The following is a 19,603-nucleotide window of genomic DNA, read 5'->3' as shown; positions in this document are numbered from 1 at the left end:
TGGTTGGAATTTGACCAGGACACCTGGGTTACTCGTTTACAAAAAGTGCCATGGGATTTTGAATGATCCCCAGTCAGTCAGGACTTCAGTTTAATGCGTCATCTGATGGATAGTATAGTGATACACTGAAGCATTAAGACCTACACGATGAAGCACATTACTGTAACTGTGGGTTTCCTCCGTGGTTTCCGCCGGATACTCCAGTTTACCCCACAGTCTAAAGACATGTGGTATAGGTGAATTGAATAAGCTAAATTGGCCATAGGTGGTTTATTCCGCTGTGGTGAGCCCTGATTAATAAAGAGACAAAGCAGAAAATGAAACGAATTAATGAAATTGGCCGTAGAGTATGTGTGTAAATGCAAGTGTGTATGGGTGTTTCTCAGTGTTGGATTGCAGCTGGAAGAGCATCCTCTGTGTAAAACATATGCTAGATAATTTGGCGGTTTATTCCGCTGTGGCGACCCCTGATTAATAAAGGAACTAAGCTGAAAAGAAAATGAATGAATGTTTCCATCGCTGTGGGCTAAATGTTATTTATACCCATTGACTTAGTTTTTTCCCATTATGAAAGTCAATGAGTCCTAGTAACCAGCATTCTTCAAAATATCTTCATTTCTGTTCAATAGAAGAAAGCAGCTTTTAAATTTTAAAATCACAAAAGTTTTTATTTTTTTTTGCATGAACTATCCCTTTAACAGAAATGGCATCTAAGCACAAATTTATATCTCTACAAAAATGTTGTACAAATGTATTTTATTTTACCTTTACACTGATGCTATTCTTGATCGTACAAAAAAACAGTGATTGTTCCATCTAGCCTTTAATCATGTCCATCTTTTTAACAAAGGACCATCCTGGTAGTTTATAAAAAGGCAAGCTACTATGTATAGCCGGTTGATGGTCCTTGTGCTGGTAAAAGGCATGACTGAATCAAGAAGCTTGTGCTGCTTCACCCTGCAGATGAGATGCTCAATGTGGACCCTCAGTTGAGCAATGGACTGAGTGTCACCCATCTTTCCCACATCCTCATCAGCCTCCATCAGTTCTCTCTTGACTGGATAAGCTGGTCTGTAAACTGTGCATAGTATAGAGTCATCTACAAGAAAATCTTTGTTAACCATGATGGCCATTTCAGGTTTCAGGTACAACACAATCCCAGACTTCTTAAGAACCTCATTGTCACTGACCGACCCTGCATACAAAGATGACACAAAAGTGACTGCACCATGTGGTGCCATGCCAATTAACCCCTTGAAGGTGCAATCGTACCCTTCATCTGGGAACAGGTCAGATGATTGTATTCGGCAACAAAGCTCTATACAGTCAATTATCACTTGTGTGTCTGGGTAGTCTTGGAATTCCTTTGGCATTTGAGCCTTGACCGCCTCCTTGGACATCCAAATGTGCACTGATCCAAGAATTGTGTACAGAAAATTGGCCCAGGTTGAAATGATTTGACTCACGGTGGACTGATGGACATTGAATCTGTGGGCTAGATCCCTCTTTGTCAGTCCAACAGAGAGATGGACCATGAAGAGGAAAAACTCATCTATAGGCAGCAAGAACTGAACCTGTTAAAATAAAATAAAAAATAAAAATAATAATAATTTAGGTACATGACATTTTCTTGCCTACAAAATGCAAATAATGTTGCATTTAATAGGGAACATATAATGTAATATTAATTTATATAAAAAAATGTATTTACAGATGCCTTGTCTGTTGCTTGAACATCACACTTTGTTGTATCTGCCCTGGCTCTGGTTACGCGAAACATGTTGTGGGAAGCAGGCTGAATGATTCTCCAGAACGCCATCAAGTGGTTGTAAGTTGCAAATCTACATGAGATTTTGGACACGTTGGAGATCAACACATGTAAAACACAGAAATCTCTGTGAGAAGTTAAAACAAAAAAACATACTTTTATAAAATAAAGATACTTTTACAGCAACAATTGCATTTAAGTACCACAATTTACATACATTTTTGATCATAACCACTACATAAAAATGTTATGGCTGACATTTTACGTATTTATTTCTATAGTCTATGTTAGGTAAGGTAGGTGAGACTTTAGCCATTTTCAAGACAAATGCATCTTGTTTTTATCAAATCTTGTCTAAAACTTTCAGTTTATATACTTTCATACATGTATATATTATTCTGCTGTATTGTTTAAAACTCTTGAGTTTAATAGTTTCAATTGTCCAAGCCATTTTCAATCTTTTTGTCATCATTTACATCACTAACACTATTTTCTGCTCTTATCTACAAAAAATGCAAAAGCACTTTACATTCTCTATCTATTGTATCTCTAATCTATATAGATTAGTGCGCACGCACGAACGCATGCACGCATGCACAGACGCACGCACACAGGGTTTAAATTCATTATACCACTCCTTCTGGAAAAGGGTTCATGGATAACAGTTTCATGTTGTCCTTCAAAACACATTGCTAAATAAACTAAAATCATATTTGGAGAAAAAAGCTGATGAAAAACAGACAATCCTGAAATTGCCTCTAGAGTCCAGACTGGAATTGGCCAAATAGACAGAAGCTGAATAGACGGAAAAATATAGCAGCTAAATAACTCTGGGTAGTGCTTTCAAAGTAATTTTTCTCAGTAAATTGTGTTGTTAAAATGAACCCAATATAATTATAACAAATGAGGAATAGTTAACTATTTGGAAAACACAGATGATCACAATTAATTCAGATTAATGGAGGGGATTTGTTTGGAAAAAAAATTGATCAGGTTCTTAATTACACCTAAAATAAAATACTTTTAAACTAGAGATAAAAATAATGGGGCATGCTGGAGAAAATGTGGAAATGTATTGGCTGATCATTTCCACATGTTTTGGAATTGTGATATTATACACACCTATTGGCAAGATTTGAATAAATAGATAAATGCAATTATTGGATTGAATATGGAATGGAATTTTAAAACTATGTACCTGGAAATTTACTTTTCAAAAATACCAAAAAATGATGCATGTCCTCTTAATACGCTACTAACGACTAACAAAAAGGTCAATACAAAGAAATGGCTCAAGAAATCTGTAGGTGAATGGCAAGATATTGTAAAAGAGGTGTTTGATATGGAAGTACTGACACTTTCCTTGAGACAACAAGCCAGTAATATTTCTGCATACTGGGGTAAATGGTGGAGAAGAAATGTAATGTTTACATTTTTTTGTGGTGCTATATATATATATATAGCACCACAAAAAAATGTAAACATTACATTTCTTCTCCACCATTTACCCCAGTATGCAGAAATATTACTGGCTTGTTGTCTCAAGGAAAGTGTCAGTACTTCCATATCAAACACCTCTTTTACAATATCTTGCCATTCACCTACAGATTTCTTGAGCCATTTCTTTGTATTGACCTTTTTGTTAGTCGTTAGTAGCGTATTAAGAGGACATGCATCATTTTTTGGTATTTTTGAAAAGTAAATTTCCAGGTACATAGTTTATATATATATATATATATATATATATATATATATATATATATATATATATATATATATATATATATATATATATATATATACAGTTGAAGCCAGAATTATTAGCCACCTTTGAATATATACTGTATATATATTTTTTTCGTTTTTAAAAATTTCCGTCAATGATGTTTAACAGAGCAAGGAAATTTTCACAGTATGTCTGATAATATTTTAGCGTCTGGAGAAAGTCTAATGTTTTCATTTCGGCTACAATAAAAGCACTTTTAATTTTTAAAAACACATTTTAGGGACAAAATTATTAGCCCCTTTAAGCAATTTTTTTTATTGTCTACAGAACAAACCATAATTATACAATAACTTGCCTAATTACCCTAATCTGCCTAGTTAACCTAATTAACCTTTAAATGTCACTTTAGGCTGTATAGAAGATTCTTGAAAGTATCTAGTAAAATATTATTTACTGTAATCATGGCAAAGATAAAATAAATCATTTATTAGAAATGAGTTACTAAAACTATGCTTATTATTATTATGCTTAGAAATGTGTTGAAAAAAAAACCTCTCTCTGTTAATCAGAAATTGGGGGGAAAAATATACAAAGGGGCTAATAATTCTGACTTCAAGCTCCATATATATATATATATATATATATATATATATATATATATATATATATATATATATATATATATATATATATATATGTGAGCAATATCACACTCGTAGCAGTGCGATATGGCTGTATATCGGCACTGGTGGGAGGCGTGTCTTAGTGCCCCCACCAGTGCCGATATACAGCCATATCGCACTGCTACGAGTGTGATATTGCATTTATACAACAGTTTGACGGCATAATTGTGTATATAAAAACAAAATCAAACATGGAGAGTCTCAAAAACCCTTTTGTATGAGGAACTACTTTCTTCCGGATTCAAATCATAAGCTGACAGTTAAACAGAGAGTGTATCTTTTAAACTTTAGATCTGTAGTGTCTGCCTTTTGCTGGCTGTATGTGGGCGGAGCAATACACAAAGGGTAAAGAGGCTGTAGGAGTTCTGATTAGGGATGCTCAAAATAATCGGTTAACCGTTAACCGAAAGGGTGCGTTTGTGACCGATTAATGCTATTTGTTAAACGATTAAAATTATTATTTTATATATTTTTAGTTTGACTGCATAAGGGGCCGATTGAATGCGCCTTTGTGTTAAAGAGGGGCATTTTTTGCACGCGGCTCATCCCAGAGCAGCAGTTTGTGTTGTCAAGACAACCACAGAGAACTTTTAAAGAGCTTGATTTCCGCTAAATTCATTCTTCCATGGCGGGGAACAAAATGCATCCCGCCATGGCTACATACCCATTCAAATCATTCAGTTATTGTTGTTGTTGTTTTTAATAGCGGATTATAATCGCACCAAAATTTATTAAAAGGTAAGTGGATTATAACAGTGCAAACTTTTCTGTAACCGTATAGTGCTGTGCGCTATCTGTTTAATCCTTTGGCGTTACGTGCTGGCTGACTGACTGACAGGTGCGCGATGCGAGAGGCCAGCAAACACGCAGAAGCTTTCAGTTAAGATGAACACAGTTTCTATAGTTATACTTTATTTAAAGATAAAGTATGACTCTGTATATCTCTGTAATCACTCTATCTTGTTGGAGTTTATAGCCATTTCGCTTTACTTCAGGACGCATTAATGCCGCTTTGAAGGTCTAATCGCTGTTTTAAGTTATCCAGAGCTGTATGAATGTACAAATCCTGAAAATCACAATAATATTAAATATTAAAATTTATCAACATATACAGCAACACTTTTGCACAATCGATACCCAGCTGATTCAGTCATTTCATAAGAGGACCGCGATTCTTCTCTTCTTTTTTTCTTGTCAACATAAAGGCAGTGAGGCGCCTCTCGTTTTTGGAATGAAAAAAGCATGTTAGCTGTGGTCGGCCACTTGTTTTACTGCAAGACATACTTAACTTTGCGGGACGATAACGTATAACCCGTGGCTACAGACACATTTGCCATAGAAGCAAAATGGAAGAAGAATATTGCTGTTTGAAACAGACGTGTTGATGCCAAAAAAAGCGTTGATGTTGACCTGGATCTGCGTCATAAACGCAACAAATAGGCTTTACTTTTTATTGTACAGCTTATAAAGCATGTATGCACATTAATGCAATATCATATTTAAACAACAAAACTGTTTACAAAAAGTCCACATATGTGCGCGTTGTTGTCTTTTCATCACGCAGCGCATGCACTTGAACCGCGATGGAGAGAAAGGAAACCATACATCAGGACATATTCTTTAAAATAATGATTTATATTAAAAATGTAAAAAGGTTTTGTGATTATAATAATAACAGCGGGGCATTAAATAAATGCATATTTTCCGTGGAGCGAGCAATTTGAGGAAGTCTGCTTTTTTTATTTGACGGAAGAAAAAAACATATGATTGGAAAAAAAACACCCTATGCTGGTTATTAAAAAGAATCAGTCAGTATTTTCGTTTTGTAATATAAATTAATTATTTAAGTGAAAATAATTTAGGGCAGTCCTATTTATTTTATTCATTTTATTTAGTTTATTCTGTTCTTCTGTGCTAAACACTGCATGTGCGTGAAAATGCTCTGTTGTTGTGTTCTGTTATTAATATGCTAGCATATAAAAATAAATCAGTATTTTAAAATACAATATTTAATTTGTCGGACACAAAATAGTCACGTCAATTTGTTTAATATAGAATTAATAGTAATTTGAACAGTTAACCGTTAATAACCGATTAATGAACGGCGGTTGTCGGTTAGCAAAATTAACCGAAATGAGCATCCCTAGTTCTGATATTGCAGAATATCGCACAGCTATCAGCCAATCAGATTTGAGAACCAGACAGAACTGTTGTGTGTCTATATATATATATATATATATATATATATATATATATATATATATGGAGCTTGTTGATCTTTGATACGCAACCCTTAACAAAATGTTATATAGCAACGTTCTATTAACCATAAATATGTAGGTAAATAAGATTGTATTTAGTGACCTTTGACACTTGTTGTCTTTTTGTTTTCATGTTCCTTTGAAAATGTTTTGTTTTGTTCTGAACTGTTTTGTTCGGAACACTATGTATTGTTCATCCAATATTTTATTCAAATGTACATCCTTTGAATAAAAACATTGGCCCTATTTACATCTATTGCCTTTCTTTAAATCTTTAAATAAATAAATAAATAAATAAGCAAGCAATTTAAAAAAATGTGTTGTTACTAATGTTGTATAGGCCTACATTTAAACCCCAAAACAAATAAGACCTAAATAAGTTTTAAATATGGAAATATATTAATTACTGGGCAAAAGTCTTGGAACATCAAAAAATTTTGTTAAGAATTAAGTACAATTAATTAGACTTAAAATATAAAGTAAAATATTAACTTTTATAAAAAGCATATATAATTACAGTTGTATGTACACTACAAGTAAAAAAAAAAAAAAATATATATATATATATATATATATATATATATATATATATATATATATATATATATATATATATATATATAACATATGCATTTAAATTTAAGCTCTTACCTAGTGTAAAACCTTATGTCATCGTCAGATGCTGCAAATCGCCCCAAACAAAATCTCTGATTGACAGAAAACTCTGCAACCTTTCTCTTCAGGACCTCCACTTCATTTCGGAGATCATCAGTCGGATCCACAACCTCATCATTTTGGACTCGAGATGTGCAATAGTAATTATGGTCCTCATGCTGGAAGTCCATAGGCACAAGTTCTTCTTCCTGATCAGAGGAGGAGGAAGCTTTTTTCTCCCATAGTCTAAAGCGCTTTTGGCCTGAAGTGGAATCGTTGTTCCACCTGAACAATGTGGGTACAGCACCCTTCTTCAGCAGTCTGCGTGCTGTAGGATACGACGGCTCAATAAAATCATCATTTGTGAAGTGTCGGCTACAAACTCTTACATGAGGGCTGACTTCAAAAGTCTTTCGCCGGATATTGTGAAGCCACATCTTTCGTGTTGCTCTGTCCAAAGGTAATTTATGGAAACTGATCACAGAATTAAACCTTGATGAAATTTTACAAAACGGGACACAGCAATACCGAGAATATACACATTCACGACGCAGGTATTTAAAACTTATTGAATTCATAACTATTTAATATATGGCCTATTTATTAAAAAAAAAAAACTTTGACTAACCATCAGACGCACAACGGAAACTCACATGAACACTGAGATTCTAGCGGAAATACGTCGATGTTAGCCGTACGAGCCGTATCCATATGGCAAGACGTTGTAGCATTAAATGCCCCTCACTCTAGTGGTAACGCTCGTCGTGATTAAAAACTCGTCAAAAATGCAGTAAATAATATTTCCTTAAAAAAATCATCGAAATAACAATCATGATTTGTCAAAATACAATACCCAGACAGCACACATACGTTGGGCCGACGTCGTGCCGATTTTCAAAATTCCATCGGTGCGATGTCGCTCAGGGAGCGTTTGCTAATTGGCAAAATGTCGCCGCGACGTCGGCAAATGGTCGGAAACGCTGTCCGGCCGATGTTAGGACGACGCAACCGGAAATACCGGCCGCGCCGCGGAGGCGCTGTTCTCAGGCGTTTTGCTCATACTTATGGACCACTAGCTGCAGCAGCTGCTTATTTATAATAAATACGACACACCACTCTCAATAACAGTTGAAGATTTATTAATATTTTCACAAACATACAAATAGTTTAACATACTTTTGTCACACATAACCATGTTTTACCACGTTTAAAACAAAACCAACAAGTTGTACTATAACCATGGCTGAACTACTGTGCAATAAAGATTTTAAATACAAAGTCCATTGCAGCATTTATATTAAGACCATAGGAATATTTACAAGTACTTCAAAACATGTACACTAAGGGAGACTATAGTTTACTATAGTAAAAACACAAATAACGTGTGTAAGCACATGTTATAATGCTTATAATTTCTTAAATAGTGTTAAAGAAAATGCATGTTTCCAAGACTATAATTTTAAAATACAAGATAATTCCAGTCATGTGTTCAGTATCCAAAAGACTTTCTTCAGGGAGTTACAATAATAAAAGAGAACACAAACACAAAATAAATACCAAGCAAACAATATTTACAGTAGTAAATAAAATCATACAAATTAAAATAATTGTCTGATAAAATCTTATTAAAGTCTGTAGTACAATTTTTTTTATAAATGGCATTCAACAATTTGCAATCTCCTATGAACTAATAACACATCAATAATATAAAATAACAATACTTTCTCAGAGATAACCAGTTTTTTTAAGCAAACTAATGCACGACACAAAACAGATTTTGTCATTATATATATATATATATATATATATATATATATATATATATATATATATATATATTGTATATAAAAATATTTCCGTTAAACAGAAATTAAGGGATTATATATATATATATATATATATATATATATATATATATATATATATATATATATATATATATATATATATATATATATATATATATATAATCCCTTAATTTCTGTTTAACGGAAATATTTTTTAACACATTTCTAATCACAATAGTTTTAATAACTCATTTCTAATAACTGAGTAAATAATATTTGACTAGATATTCTTCAAGACACTTCTATACAGCTTAAAGTGACATTTAGAGGCTTAACTAGGCAGGTTAGGGTAATTAGGCAAGTTATTGTATATCAATGGTTTGTTCTGTAGACAGTCGAAAAAAATTGCTTAAAGAGGCTGATAATATTGACCTTAAAATGTTTTTTTTTTTAATTCAAAACTAAAATATAAATAAAAGAAATAAGACTTTCTCCAGAAGAAAACATAAAATTTTCTTGCTCTGACCTATATATATATATATAAAACTGGTTGTAAATTGTGTACAATGTTCCAAGAAAACAGATAAAATTAAAAGATATAACCTGTCATTTAGTTTTGTTTTATCTTGTGGAATGTTGCTTACACATAAAAGGGGATATATAGGTGGAATAAAAAGTGTGCCGCCATCCTCTAAATTGTTCTTGTATGTTGTCTTCATCTTTAGTCTTCACAAGTGAGGCTGGCCCAAACCAGGACTGCAGTAGCCAAATCTAATCCTTGTAGTGGGAACCCTTAAATAAAGCAAGAAACCAAAAGGAGAAAGATTAGCATTGCAGCAGTTCATATTACCACAAATATATATTATTTGTTTCATGACATATAACTGGAGTATGTGTTATGCAAGTGCCTAGCTAAAATGTGTCATTTAATTTAAACTTAAAGAGTGTGTCTGAGCACTAATTTTCAGAAAAGCCATTTGAAAGTTAAATTCCTTGTGAAATCATAATGAATGTTTTTTTTTTTGGTTTTTAGTATCATTGTGTTAGTATAAATGTGTATCTAAATATATGTCTAATCTTCAGATACCACATTACATTATTATTATATTTAAAAAAACAGCTTGAGGAGAGAATCAGTACATTGGAATACTATTTTTTTCAGAAGGATCATGTGACACTATTAATTATATACATTGTATTAAATTCACAGTATTACTGCTTGACTGTATTAATTAAATAAAGCTGACACTATCAGAAGAGAATTTACCATACCAACCTAAAAGCTATGAAACATTAGTGTATGTTTAAGATGTTACTTACTAGTCCTATTGTACTTTGGAGAGGTTGTCTGACAGGAGGATCCCTTCAACTCAGGAGAATTCTCAGCAGACCATCAGCGTACACCAATCTAACAATAAAATAAGCAATTTGTTAAAAACCAAAAAAATATATATTTTATATTTCCAGGTTCATAGGAAAGAAGAAAGTTAAAGCAGATTTAAAATGTAGAAATTGACAATTGACAATTTAATGGCACAACATACCCCAAACTAAGCACGCTCAAATGGTTAATTTACATAAATGACAACTGCTGCTCATTATACCAATATTAACTGTTAAGGATTCATTTTCTTTTGGGCTTAGTCCCTTTATTAATCTGGGGTCGCCACAGCGGAATGAAAGGCCAACTTATCCAGCATATGTTTTATGCAGCGGATGCCCTTTCAGCTGCAATCAATACACACTCATTCACACACACTTATACACTATGGTCAATTTTAGCATACCCAATTCACCTATGTCTTTGGACTTGGGAAAACCGGAGCACCCGGAGGAAACCCACGCCAACACAGGGAGAGCATGCAAACTTCACACAAAAACGCCAACTGACCCAGCCGAAGCTCGAAGCAGCGACCTTCTTGCTGTGAGGCAAACGTGTTACCCTCTGCGCCACCGTGCTGCCCTGTTAAGGAATCAGATTAATATAAATGAATTGACATGTTTATTTAGTGTCTGACACATTAAATATTGCATTTTTAAATATTGTTTCATTTTAAGATTTATTTCAGAATTAACTATAGAACCTGGATATGTCGTCACATTTTCATGCACAGCAGCATTTCCAAGAACAAAGAAAAACAGAATATAGGCCAACTGAAAAAAAACAAAACAAAAAAAACTCTGACTGAATGCTTTAACTAACTGGCTAGGAATGAGCAGGTATAAGATTCTGAGGGTATAATCTTAGATAAAAATATCACAGTTTCACAGTATTGTGATTACTGCTCTGAAATGTGTTTTTTTATCTCTGTGTAAAAAACAGCTACTGTTTCCTCATTAAATACAATATGTTTTATTTTAAGAAACATTTAAAATATTTTGTAACAGTAAACATGCCAGGCTAAATAATAATTTAATAAAATAGTACTATCTTCATTAGACTCAAAAACACTGAATTCTTGTGAAGGCATAATAAGCTATTTGTTTTTCAGATGTTTGCTGAATCGTGAGCTGACCAGTAGCTTTTGATGTGGAGGGTCTTTTGCTGCTGTAGATAGTGTTGGACTATTTTTTTAAGTCTTTGATAACGTGCTAAAAACCATATACAATGCATCCGGAAAGTATTGATAGCGCTTCACTTTTTCCACATTTTTAATGTTTCAGTCTTATTTCAAAATGGATTAAATTCATTAATTTCCTCAAAATTCTACACACAATCCCCATAATGTGTGTTGACCCGATTTTTATTAATCATTTACAAGTCAATATTGCCTATATGGATTGTGATTTTAACATGTAAAATTGCATTGTTAAATGCAATGCCATCAAACATTTTAGACGCACCAGTGCAAAAAGCTAGTCTAGAGCACTTGGAATGCTGGTGTAGTTCTAGTTAAATTCAGTTCAGTTAAAGCTGTATATGCAGCCGGTCTCAAGTATAGGATTTAGTATTTAACTAATCTTAACAACTAAACATTTACGAGTCTGTATTAGCCAGCTCATGTACTACAATGTAACAGATACTGTATATTGCCACCTTGATACTCAAGCTTTCTTTAAAATATTTTGTGTTCAACCGATTAATTAATTCTTTCATTTAATTTTTTCAGTGCAATAGTATAGCTTACACTGGTTTATTTGTATGGACCCCCCAAAATAGCGGAGGCCACTTTCTGGCCACCCAAGTATAAATTTCTAGCCTAGCCACTGTGAACTACCTGTCTGTCCTGCTCCAGAACTCTTTGTCGGCTACTTGTATGTGTGAATACAGCTGCACAAATACAGCCTCTGCACATCCTCACCACCAGGAGAACAGAATGACCTGAAAAATATAACCAACTGAAATCAGTTGAAATGTATTTTGTCTTGTGATGATGACACAAAAATAAATTATTTTTCATAAAGGATGTGCTGTTACCTATGAAACGGTCTATAATGAATGATCTTTTGATCCTGTTTCCATGATGTCATTCACTCAGAGATGGTTTGGACATTTGATTGTATCTAAACTGTAATGAATTTAAGTTACAAAAACATTGATAGCAGGACCATTGATCTTGTAACTTATACAAATTGTTAAGTATTGAACAAGTCTGCAACCAAACTAGTCAAGTTAATAATACTAATCTCAACTCAACTATGATTAGTTGTCTTGTTTCTGCTGCCCAGACGGTCTCTCCACCTGCTGATAAAAAAGGAAAAAGTATGGTATTTTTCCAACAATGAAACTGCAAACAACTTAACTATAAGGGGGTAAGCAGTGAGCATCTTTTATTATAAGCAATTTACTGAATACTTTGTCACTGGTATTACCTAAAAACCAAACGTCCCAAGTTTGGCTCATAGCTGTCGTGTCCACACATCTGCCCAGTAGCTTGTGGTAATACTGAAGACACTGATCAGCTGGTCCAACTGAGTTTGGAGTTGAACTGCAATCAGGCATCCAATACTGCAAAGAAAGAGAAACTCACTTTGGGTTAACAAATAATGTAATCCCATCCACACATTTCAAGTAATTGTGCAGTTAATTCTCTTATTGAATTTTCTGAGAGCTTATGAATATATTTTGTCTTTCCAAAATAGCATGTACTGAAACACAACATTATATAAATATAATTTAATAAGAGCATGACGTGGTGGCACAATAGTGCTGTTGCCTTACAGCAAGGATGCTGACTCGAGCCTCGACTGGATCAGCTGGCATTTCTGTGTGGAGTTTGCAAATTCTCCCTGCGTTTGCGTGGGTTTTCTCTGGGTGCTCCGGTTTTGCCTACAAGTCCAAAGACATGGGGTACAGGTGAATTGGGTAGGCTAAATTGTCTGTAGTGTATGAGTGAGAACAAGCGTATATGGTTGTTTCCCAGTGATGGGTTGCAGCTGGAAGGGCATCCACTGCATAAAACATATGCTGGATTAGTTGACAGTTCATTCCGCTGTGGTTACCCCAGATTAATAAAGGGACTAATCAGAAAATAAAATGAATGAATGAATGAATGAATGAATGAATGAATGAATTTAATAAAAGTTAAACTGACCTGTTAACATGTCTGTCAGGAGCTGATCTACCTGATAATAAATTTTTTGCTTAATTTTTTTAACAGGTAAATCAATACATATATATATATATATATATATATATATATATATATATATATATATATATATATATATATATATATATATATATATTTGTACAAAAAATGGTTCCAGTAGTAACGCTCCTTAAAGTTAAACTACATATTCACATTCCTCATCTGTCTACCGTTACATTATACTAATCACTGTTACATACAGTGGCCGAGAGTGCAAAGAGAGTAATAAAACACAGACAAAGAAGACAGCTTTGTCACTTTTTCTATGCTATTTGTGAGATTGTGTATGTTGTCAAACTGATGAAAATGTTTTCTCAATTTACTTTAACATTTTTGTGTTTATGTTTTTATAACTTGCAGCCGTTGTTAAATTTAAAAGTATTTTAAACATGGAAGGACATCTAAATGGATATAGGGCACATATCTCAAAACATTATGAAATATTTACAGATAAATCAATTTTGAATTAAAATGTATATTTATCTTCAGACTTGCATCTCCCTGATCTTTTTAAAAGAACGGCCCCTCGTTTGCTAATCACTGTTTGACAAGTGTCTGGCAGTCAGTCAAAAATATACTTACATATAAAGATGTTCATCAGCTACACAGCACTTAGGTTAAACTTTGACCTCCTTTTCAGTTGATGTGGAAAACAAAAGCAAAAGAAAGAAAAAACAAAACGACTGAATACAAGTTGCATATCATGCCTGTACAAATCAAAATGTATTCATTTAGGGCTTAAATTGACTTGTTTGAGGATGAGTTAAGGTGTAAGGGATGGGTGAACGGTGTAAATATACATGTAATTCATAGCTATGATGTAAAGCTGAATTTTCAGCATCATTACTCAAGTCTTCAGTGTCACTTGATCTTTCAGAAATCTTTTTTAAAGATGTTGATTTAGTGCTTGAGGTTGAACTAATATAATGGTGATTATCAAATGGTGCTGATTTGCTGCTCAAGAAACATTTCTGATTGCTATCAATGCTAAAAACAGATGTGATGACAAATAATTTAGTGTAAACTTTTTTCTAAGATTTAATAAATCAATTAATCATAAAAAAATTAAACAAAATGAAAATAACAAATATTACTTCATTAGCAGCAAATCTGCATATTTATTAAGTTCTGAAGAATCATGTGATGTGAAATGTAATACCACTCACATGTTTCAATGTCAAAACTTTCTTAAAATAACTGCAATAAAGACAAGTAACAGATGCATAATATATAGACATGTAACATTTGCATAATGATGTGCAATGGAAATTCATATGAATTAATCCTCTGCTTAAAGTTACCTGTCTTTTCTGCATCTCTGTGATCAGCTCCCTTCAGAAATTTAGGAATCTTGTGTTATGTTTTCTGTAGCAGGGGGTTATTCTCTCACTCCTGAAACCACAGAACACTTTTTTACTTAACATTTGTTTAAGATAACGTTACTATGAAATATCAAAACACGATTGAACTTTTGATTCACGGTCCTTTACAGTACAATGCGTATTAGACTAACGTTACATATGGAGTGCATTAAATAAAACATTGACAAAACCTCTCATCTACACATAAAGAATAAATAAAAGCCTAAACTTTAACAAACAAGTTTAACAAGAGCTAACATTAAGTAAGTTAACGTAATATTACCCCGACGCTAACGTTACCAGTGCTAATATGCTAACGGACTTTTACGAAGACTTACCACTCTTATATAACATAATATTCAACTGAATATTCATCAATTGCCAATAATAAAAGTGTGAGGAACAGTTTTATGTAGTATTTGCTTTGTTTTAGGGACTAAACTTACCTAAAAAACTGTCAAAACGGCAGCTTGAGAGTAGTCGTGTTGTGTCTTTCAGGTGGTGTCGTGTCGTGTTGTAGCTTCGTTTCCCATAGCAACATCCCCTCCGCTCCAGTGTTGGAATGAGACGCGCGCGCGCACATCAAAGTCATGCAGTATTACATTTATAAACATGATCACTCCATAGACAATTTAAATAATAACCTTGTATTTTATATATTGAATTAAAATGTATTTAGTAGTTTTATATACGCTATTATCTTTAAGACGAGCTTTATAGCCTACTAAACTGTTACAAAACAAACACTTATTTGTGCATCAGATTCACTGTCAAAAATAAATAACCAATAAATATAAATGCAAGTATATATAAAACAAAGATGTTACTCTGTAAAAAGGTGTTTATTTTAATTAAACAGCCGAACATGCAGAACATACTTGATTTTTACACTGGGAAAAATGTATTAGAAAAAGCCACAATAAAAAAAAGCAAACAGCAGTTAACACCAGAAAAAAACAACGTTTTCATTATTTAAGCATAACAACAAAAATGTTTATATTTTAATGAATTGAAATCATGTGTTGTAGGCATTTTGGTCAGTTTTACTGCATTAATGTAGGCTATTTAAAGCTGGACCGACCGACGCAGTTCACATGATGCATGTCGCGTTTGTCTAATTTATTATGCACGCAAAAACTTACTTGTAAACCAAATATGTTGCCGGATTCCTTCATGGGCATGAGAGATAAAGTGCTTATGAAGTGCTTCGTCGGCCTCTGGTCGTTAACCGATGCAGAGCCGACGTTTGTTGAGCTGGAACAATAGAACACACGACCGAACGATCATGCGTATGTTTGGCCGACCATATACCGATGTTAGAATTAAAGGGGCCGACGTGTTGACCTTCGGCCGACGTCGGCCCAACGTATGTGTGCTGTCTGGGTACTATCTAAAATAATGGAATAGGTTGTCAATTTAAGGTTTACTGACTTCCCCCCCTGCCATAGGAGGCAGTGAATACTAGACGATTAGGTGACACCATGTGGCATTTATTGGGCATTACAGATCAAACATTAACTTGTTCAGGGGTCCGTTCTTCGTACCTCGCTTAAATGATCTAAGATGATTTGGCAGATGCTGGATCTTTTAATCTTGATAACTGACCTCTCTCTTATTTTATTCTTCAAACAAGTTCGCGAATCAGATTAGAATGTCTGGATGAACTGATCTGAGATCGCTGCGTCTGTTGCAATGACTGTAAAAATTGGCTGACGGCACAGCAGCGTAATGACATCATCTGATTAATATTCAATTATCCATGTGAGCAAATTACATCAAATTAGCAGTAAACCGTTTGTTAAATATGACATGCAATAACTTTCCACATTTATTGTGAACTGCAGGCTTTACACTTGTGTCAAGATTATTCATCATGTATTTCAATGCATATCAATGTAATTAGCTCTACATTTAGAAAAGATTTTCTTTATTATAGTAGCCGGTTTATTAATCACTTTATGGAATAACTGGATGTTTACAAAAGCATTTTGTTTTGTGAAAGGCGTCTGCAACTTTTGTAAAGCATCGAATCACTGGCATATTAACTGCCAAAACATGATTACGACTGCATTAATGTATTATTTATTGTTTTAAAAGTCACATTCTGCATTTCTATTATCATACACAATTTGTACTAAAGTGATCTAAAAAGTTCATATCAATAAGTTTTCTCTTTGCACCACCAGGTGGCAGTCTTTGTATTTTTATTTCGGGGGTGCAGATTGCATGTTTGATTAATAACTATAACTTTGTTTATTTTTTTAATAACTATAACTTTATATATATATATATATATATATATATATATATATATATATATATATATATAGTTAAAATATTACTATTACTATTTACTATTTTCCCAAGTGTATATAACTACTACTGTAAGAAAGTATCAGAATTCGGTACATACTTTCTCTATTATCTTTGCATGCACTGAGCCGATCTAATCCTGTTTATATGATCTGAACCTGCTTCCGATCAGGTTTGAGCTAGCAGAACTGTTGCTATGACAACAACTCTCGGATCAGCTTTGAAGAACGAAACAATCCTGGATCATGTCAATATCCAAATCCAGCTAACTGAGTAATCCACGTACGAAGAACGGACCCCAGATTTTTTTTGTTATTTAATTTGTGAATTGTTTACAAAATGTTTTATTATTATTATTATGCAAGAAAAAAATACAAAGACATAATATGAACAAAGAGACAAAATGGTTACATAAACCCCAGCAAATTATACACGTTTAAAAGATTTACACCAACAAAGTATTTTACATGCAGTATAATTAAGAATGTCACATATAAGTCAAGATCCTTTCTGAAAATAAAAAGTTTCTTTGGAAATGTACATTTATGAATGTAAAATTTAGCCAGAAAAAAACAATAAATTTATAATAATTTTATAATGAGATGGGTCTAGGTTCAGGCAGTAACCGAAGAATACAATATTTAGGGTTATACAGAAGTTTGGAAATAAGAATCTTTTAATAAAATCGGACAAGTCAACCCAAAACACTTTACAGTAAGTACGCTTTTAAAATAAACGATTTAGTGTTTCTTCGTATTGAAAATGAGTGTTTGGGGGAAATAATGTTATTAAATTTAGATAGTTTGGTATTTATTGGGTAGCAATTATTACTTATTTTGATTGAGACTTCAACAGCTTTATTTATTTTTTTATTTAATTTATTTTCAGTTGAAGCCAAAAGATCTATTATTAACTGTGTGAATATCTTTGTTTGACAGAGAACTGAAAAGATTTTGATCAACAAAAAGGTTTGTGTTGTTAAAAATAAATGAATTTAAGGAACCTTTAGGGCCAGATTTGACTACAGTTATAACACAATCAGAAATTGCACCAAAACAGCTGGAAGAGAAAACGTTCGAGGTTACTAAAGTAACCCTTCATTCCCCGAGGAGGGGAACGGAAGCACTATAAGTGGATTTGATGTTCTAAATCCACGTATGGGAGATTCGGTTCAGAAGCTACTCGTCTGAAAGAGTATTGAACGGGCCGATTAAGAATGAATTGGCAGCGCAAGCCTGCGCAGGTGTGCGGCATATGCAATCAACTGAGTATATAAGCACACCTGGCGCCAGCAGACGCTATCCTTTTTAAGCTGAAGAGACTTTTAACAGCTAAGGGACAGTCATTATGGCGACGGAGTATAGTGCTTCCGTTCCCCTCCTCGGGGAACGAAGGGTTACTTTAGTAACCTCGAACGTTCCCCTTCGGGGGAACTCCAGCACTATAAGTGGATTTGATGTTCTAAATCCACGTATGGGAGCCCATTGAAAGCGCCATAATGACTGCACCTTACCAACACCCACCATGAGAGAGCGGTCAGGCAAGCGTGACGCACCCAGATCATGAGAGGCGCGGTCCTCCAACCCTTATCCCACTTCAAAGAAGATTTAAAGAAAAATAGGTATATTTTTTTGGGAGTCGCTAGTGTCTAGATAATTCTAGGAATATACGACAGTACGTTGGGAAGTGTGCCATCCCAGTAGGGAGGACGCTGCGGAGACCATCCGCACCCAATAGGGGGAAACAAATGGAATTACATATGGACTAACCCTGAGAAGGGGGAGTGCGCATAAGAAGGTGGTTAGCAGATAGGGAAAGCACGGGTCCGCCCAGGGGGGGAACTTAACCGTGGCGGAAAAGCATATGGGGATCACCAGCGGGGATCGGCCATAGCAGGCACCTATACCCAAAAAACGCCGGCTGACCAGCGGGCAGACCTACAATGTAATGGGCCAGCAAGTGACTCCTCCGCTGAGTCAGTGCTGGGGGCCTTGGAGGAATCTGCAGGGCTCACCGAATGGGGAACTTTACTGACAGACAGGAGGGTGCACATCTCTCCGTGTTAGGGAAAAAAGGCACCGCAAGCGTGTACAACACCTACCGAGTTGTTTCCTCAATCACCAAAGGTACCTAACACCCTTGAGGAAACCGGCTCCACTCGCAGATTATAAAATCTTGCAAATGTGTTGGGTGTCGCCCAGCCCGCAGCTTTACAAATGTCTGTTAAAGAAGCGCCGCGCGCACACGCCCAAGAGGATGCGACGCTCCCAGTGGAGTGCGCACGCACTCCCGGGGGGCGCGGCTGACCTCTGCTCAAATAAGCACATGAAATGGCCTCCACAATCCAGTGGGATAAACGTTGTTTAGACACGGCACTTCCCTGCTGCCGTCCGCCATAACAGACAAAGAGCTGCTCAGAAGATCTAAAGTTCTGAGTACGGTCCACATGAATGCGCAG

The 19,603-nt window shown here is 34.5% G+C and overlaps 1 protein-coding gene and 1 long non-coding RNA gene across 15 annotated transcripts; both read right to left on the bottom strand.

Moving 5' to 3' along the window:
- Window positions 1-640: 640 nt before the first annotated feature.
- si:ch211-262i1.5 lies at window positions 641-7,754 on the bottom strand. 2 transcript variants are annotated; one of them, XM_087273505.1, is made up of 3 exons: window positions 7,090-7,754; window positions 1,712-1,841; window positions 641-1,574 (listed from the first exon to the last, which is right to left on the bottom strand). In XM_087273505.1, exons 1-3 carry the CDS (start codon window positions 7,668-7,670, stop codon window positions 828-830), a joined length of 1,458 nt encoding a protein of 485 aa, XP_087129631.1. In that variant the 5' UTR covers window positions 7,671-7,754; the 3' UTR covers window positions 641-827. The 2 variants fall into 2 exon arrangements, with proteins under 2 accessions (XP_087129631.1, XP_087129632.1); XM_087273506.1 differs by having other exon boundaries at window positions 1,718-1,841.
- A 1,716-nt stretch (window positions 7,755-9,470) lies between these two features.
- LOC147841713 (uncharacterized) lies at window positions 9,471-15,363 on the bottom strand. Of its 13 annotated transcripts, none has more exons than XR_015502456.1 (12): window positions 15,279-15,363; window positions 14,773-14,863; window positions 14,054-14,103; window positions 13,415-13,445; window positions 13,042-13,149; window positions 12,693-12,828; window positions 12,518-12,564; window positions 12,298-12,388; window positions 12,098-12,218; window positions 10,771-10,842; window positions 10,200-10,287; window positions 9,472-9,671 (listed from the first exon to the last, which is right to left on the bottom strand). It is a non-coding gene; the product is annotated as an uncharacterized LOC147841713 (long non-coding RNA). The 13 variants fall into 13 exon arrangements; XR_015502461.1 differs by lacking the exon at window positions 13,415-13,445 and adding an exon at window positions 10,964-11,033; XR_015502457.2 differs by lacking the exon at window positions 15,279-15,363 and adding an exon at window positions 14,638-14,668 and having other exon boundaries at window positions 14,773-14,841.
- Window positions 15,364-19,603: the final 4,240 nt, after the last annotated feature.

Source organism: Danio rerio, chromosome 11, assembly GCF_052040795.2.
Source record: "Danio rerio strain M-AB ecotype USA chromosome 11, GRCz13ab, whole genome shotgun sequence".
Classification (NCBI taxonomy): Eukaryota; Metazoa; Chordata; class Actinopteri; order Cypriniformes; family Danionidae; genus Danio; species Danio rerio.
This window is presented reverse-complemented; position numbering and strand designations above follow the sequence as displayed.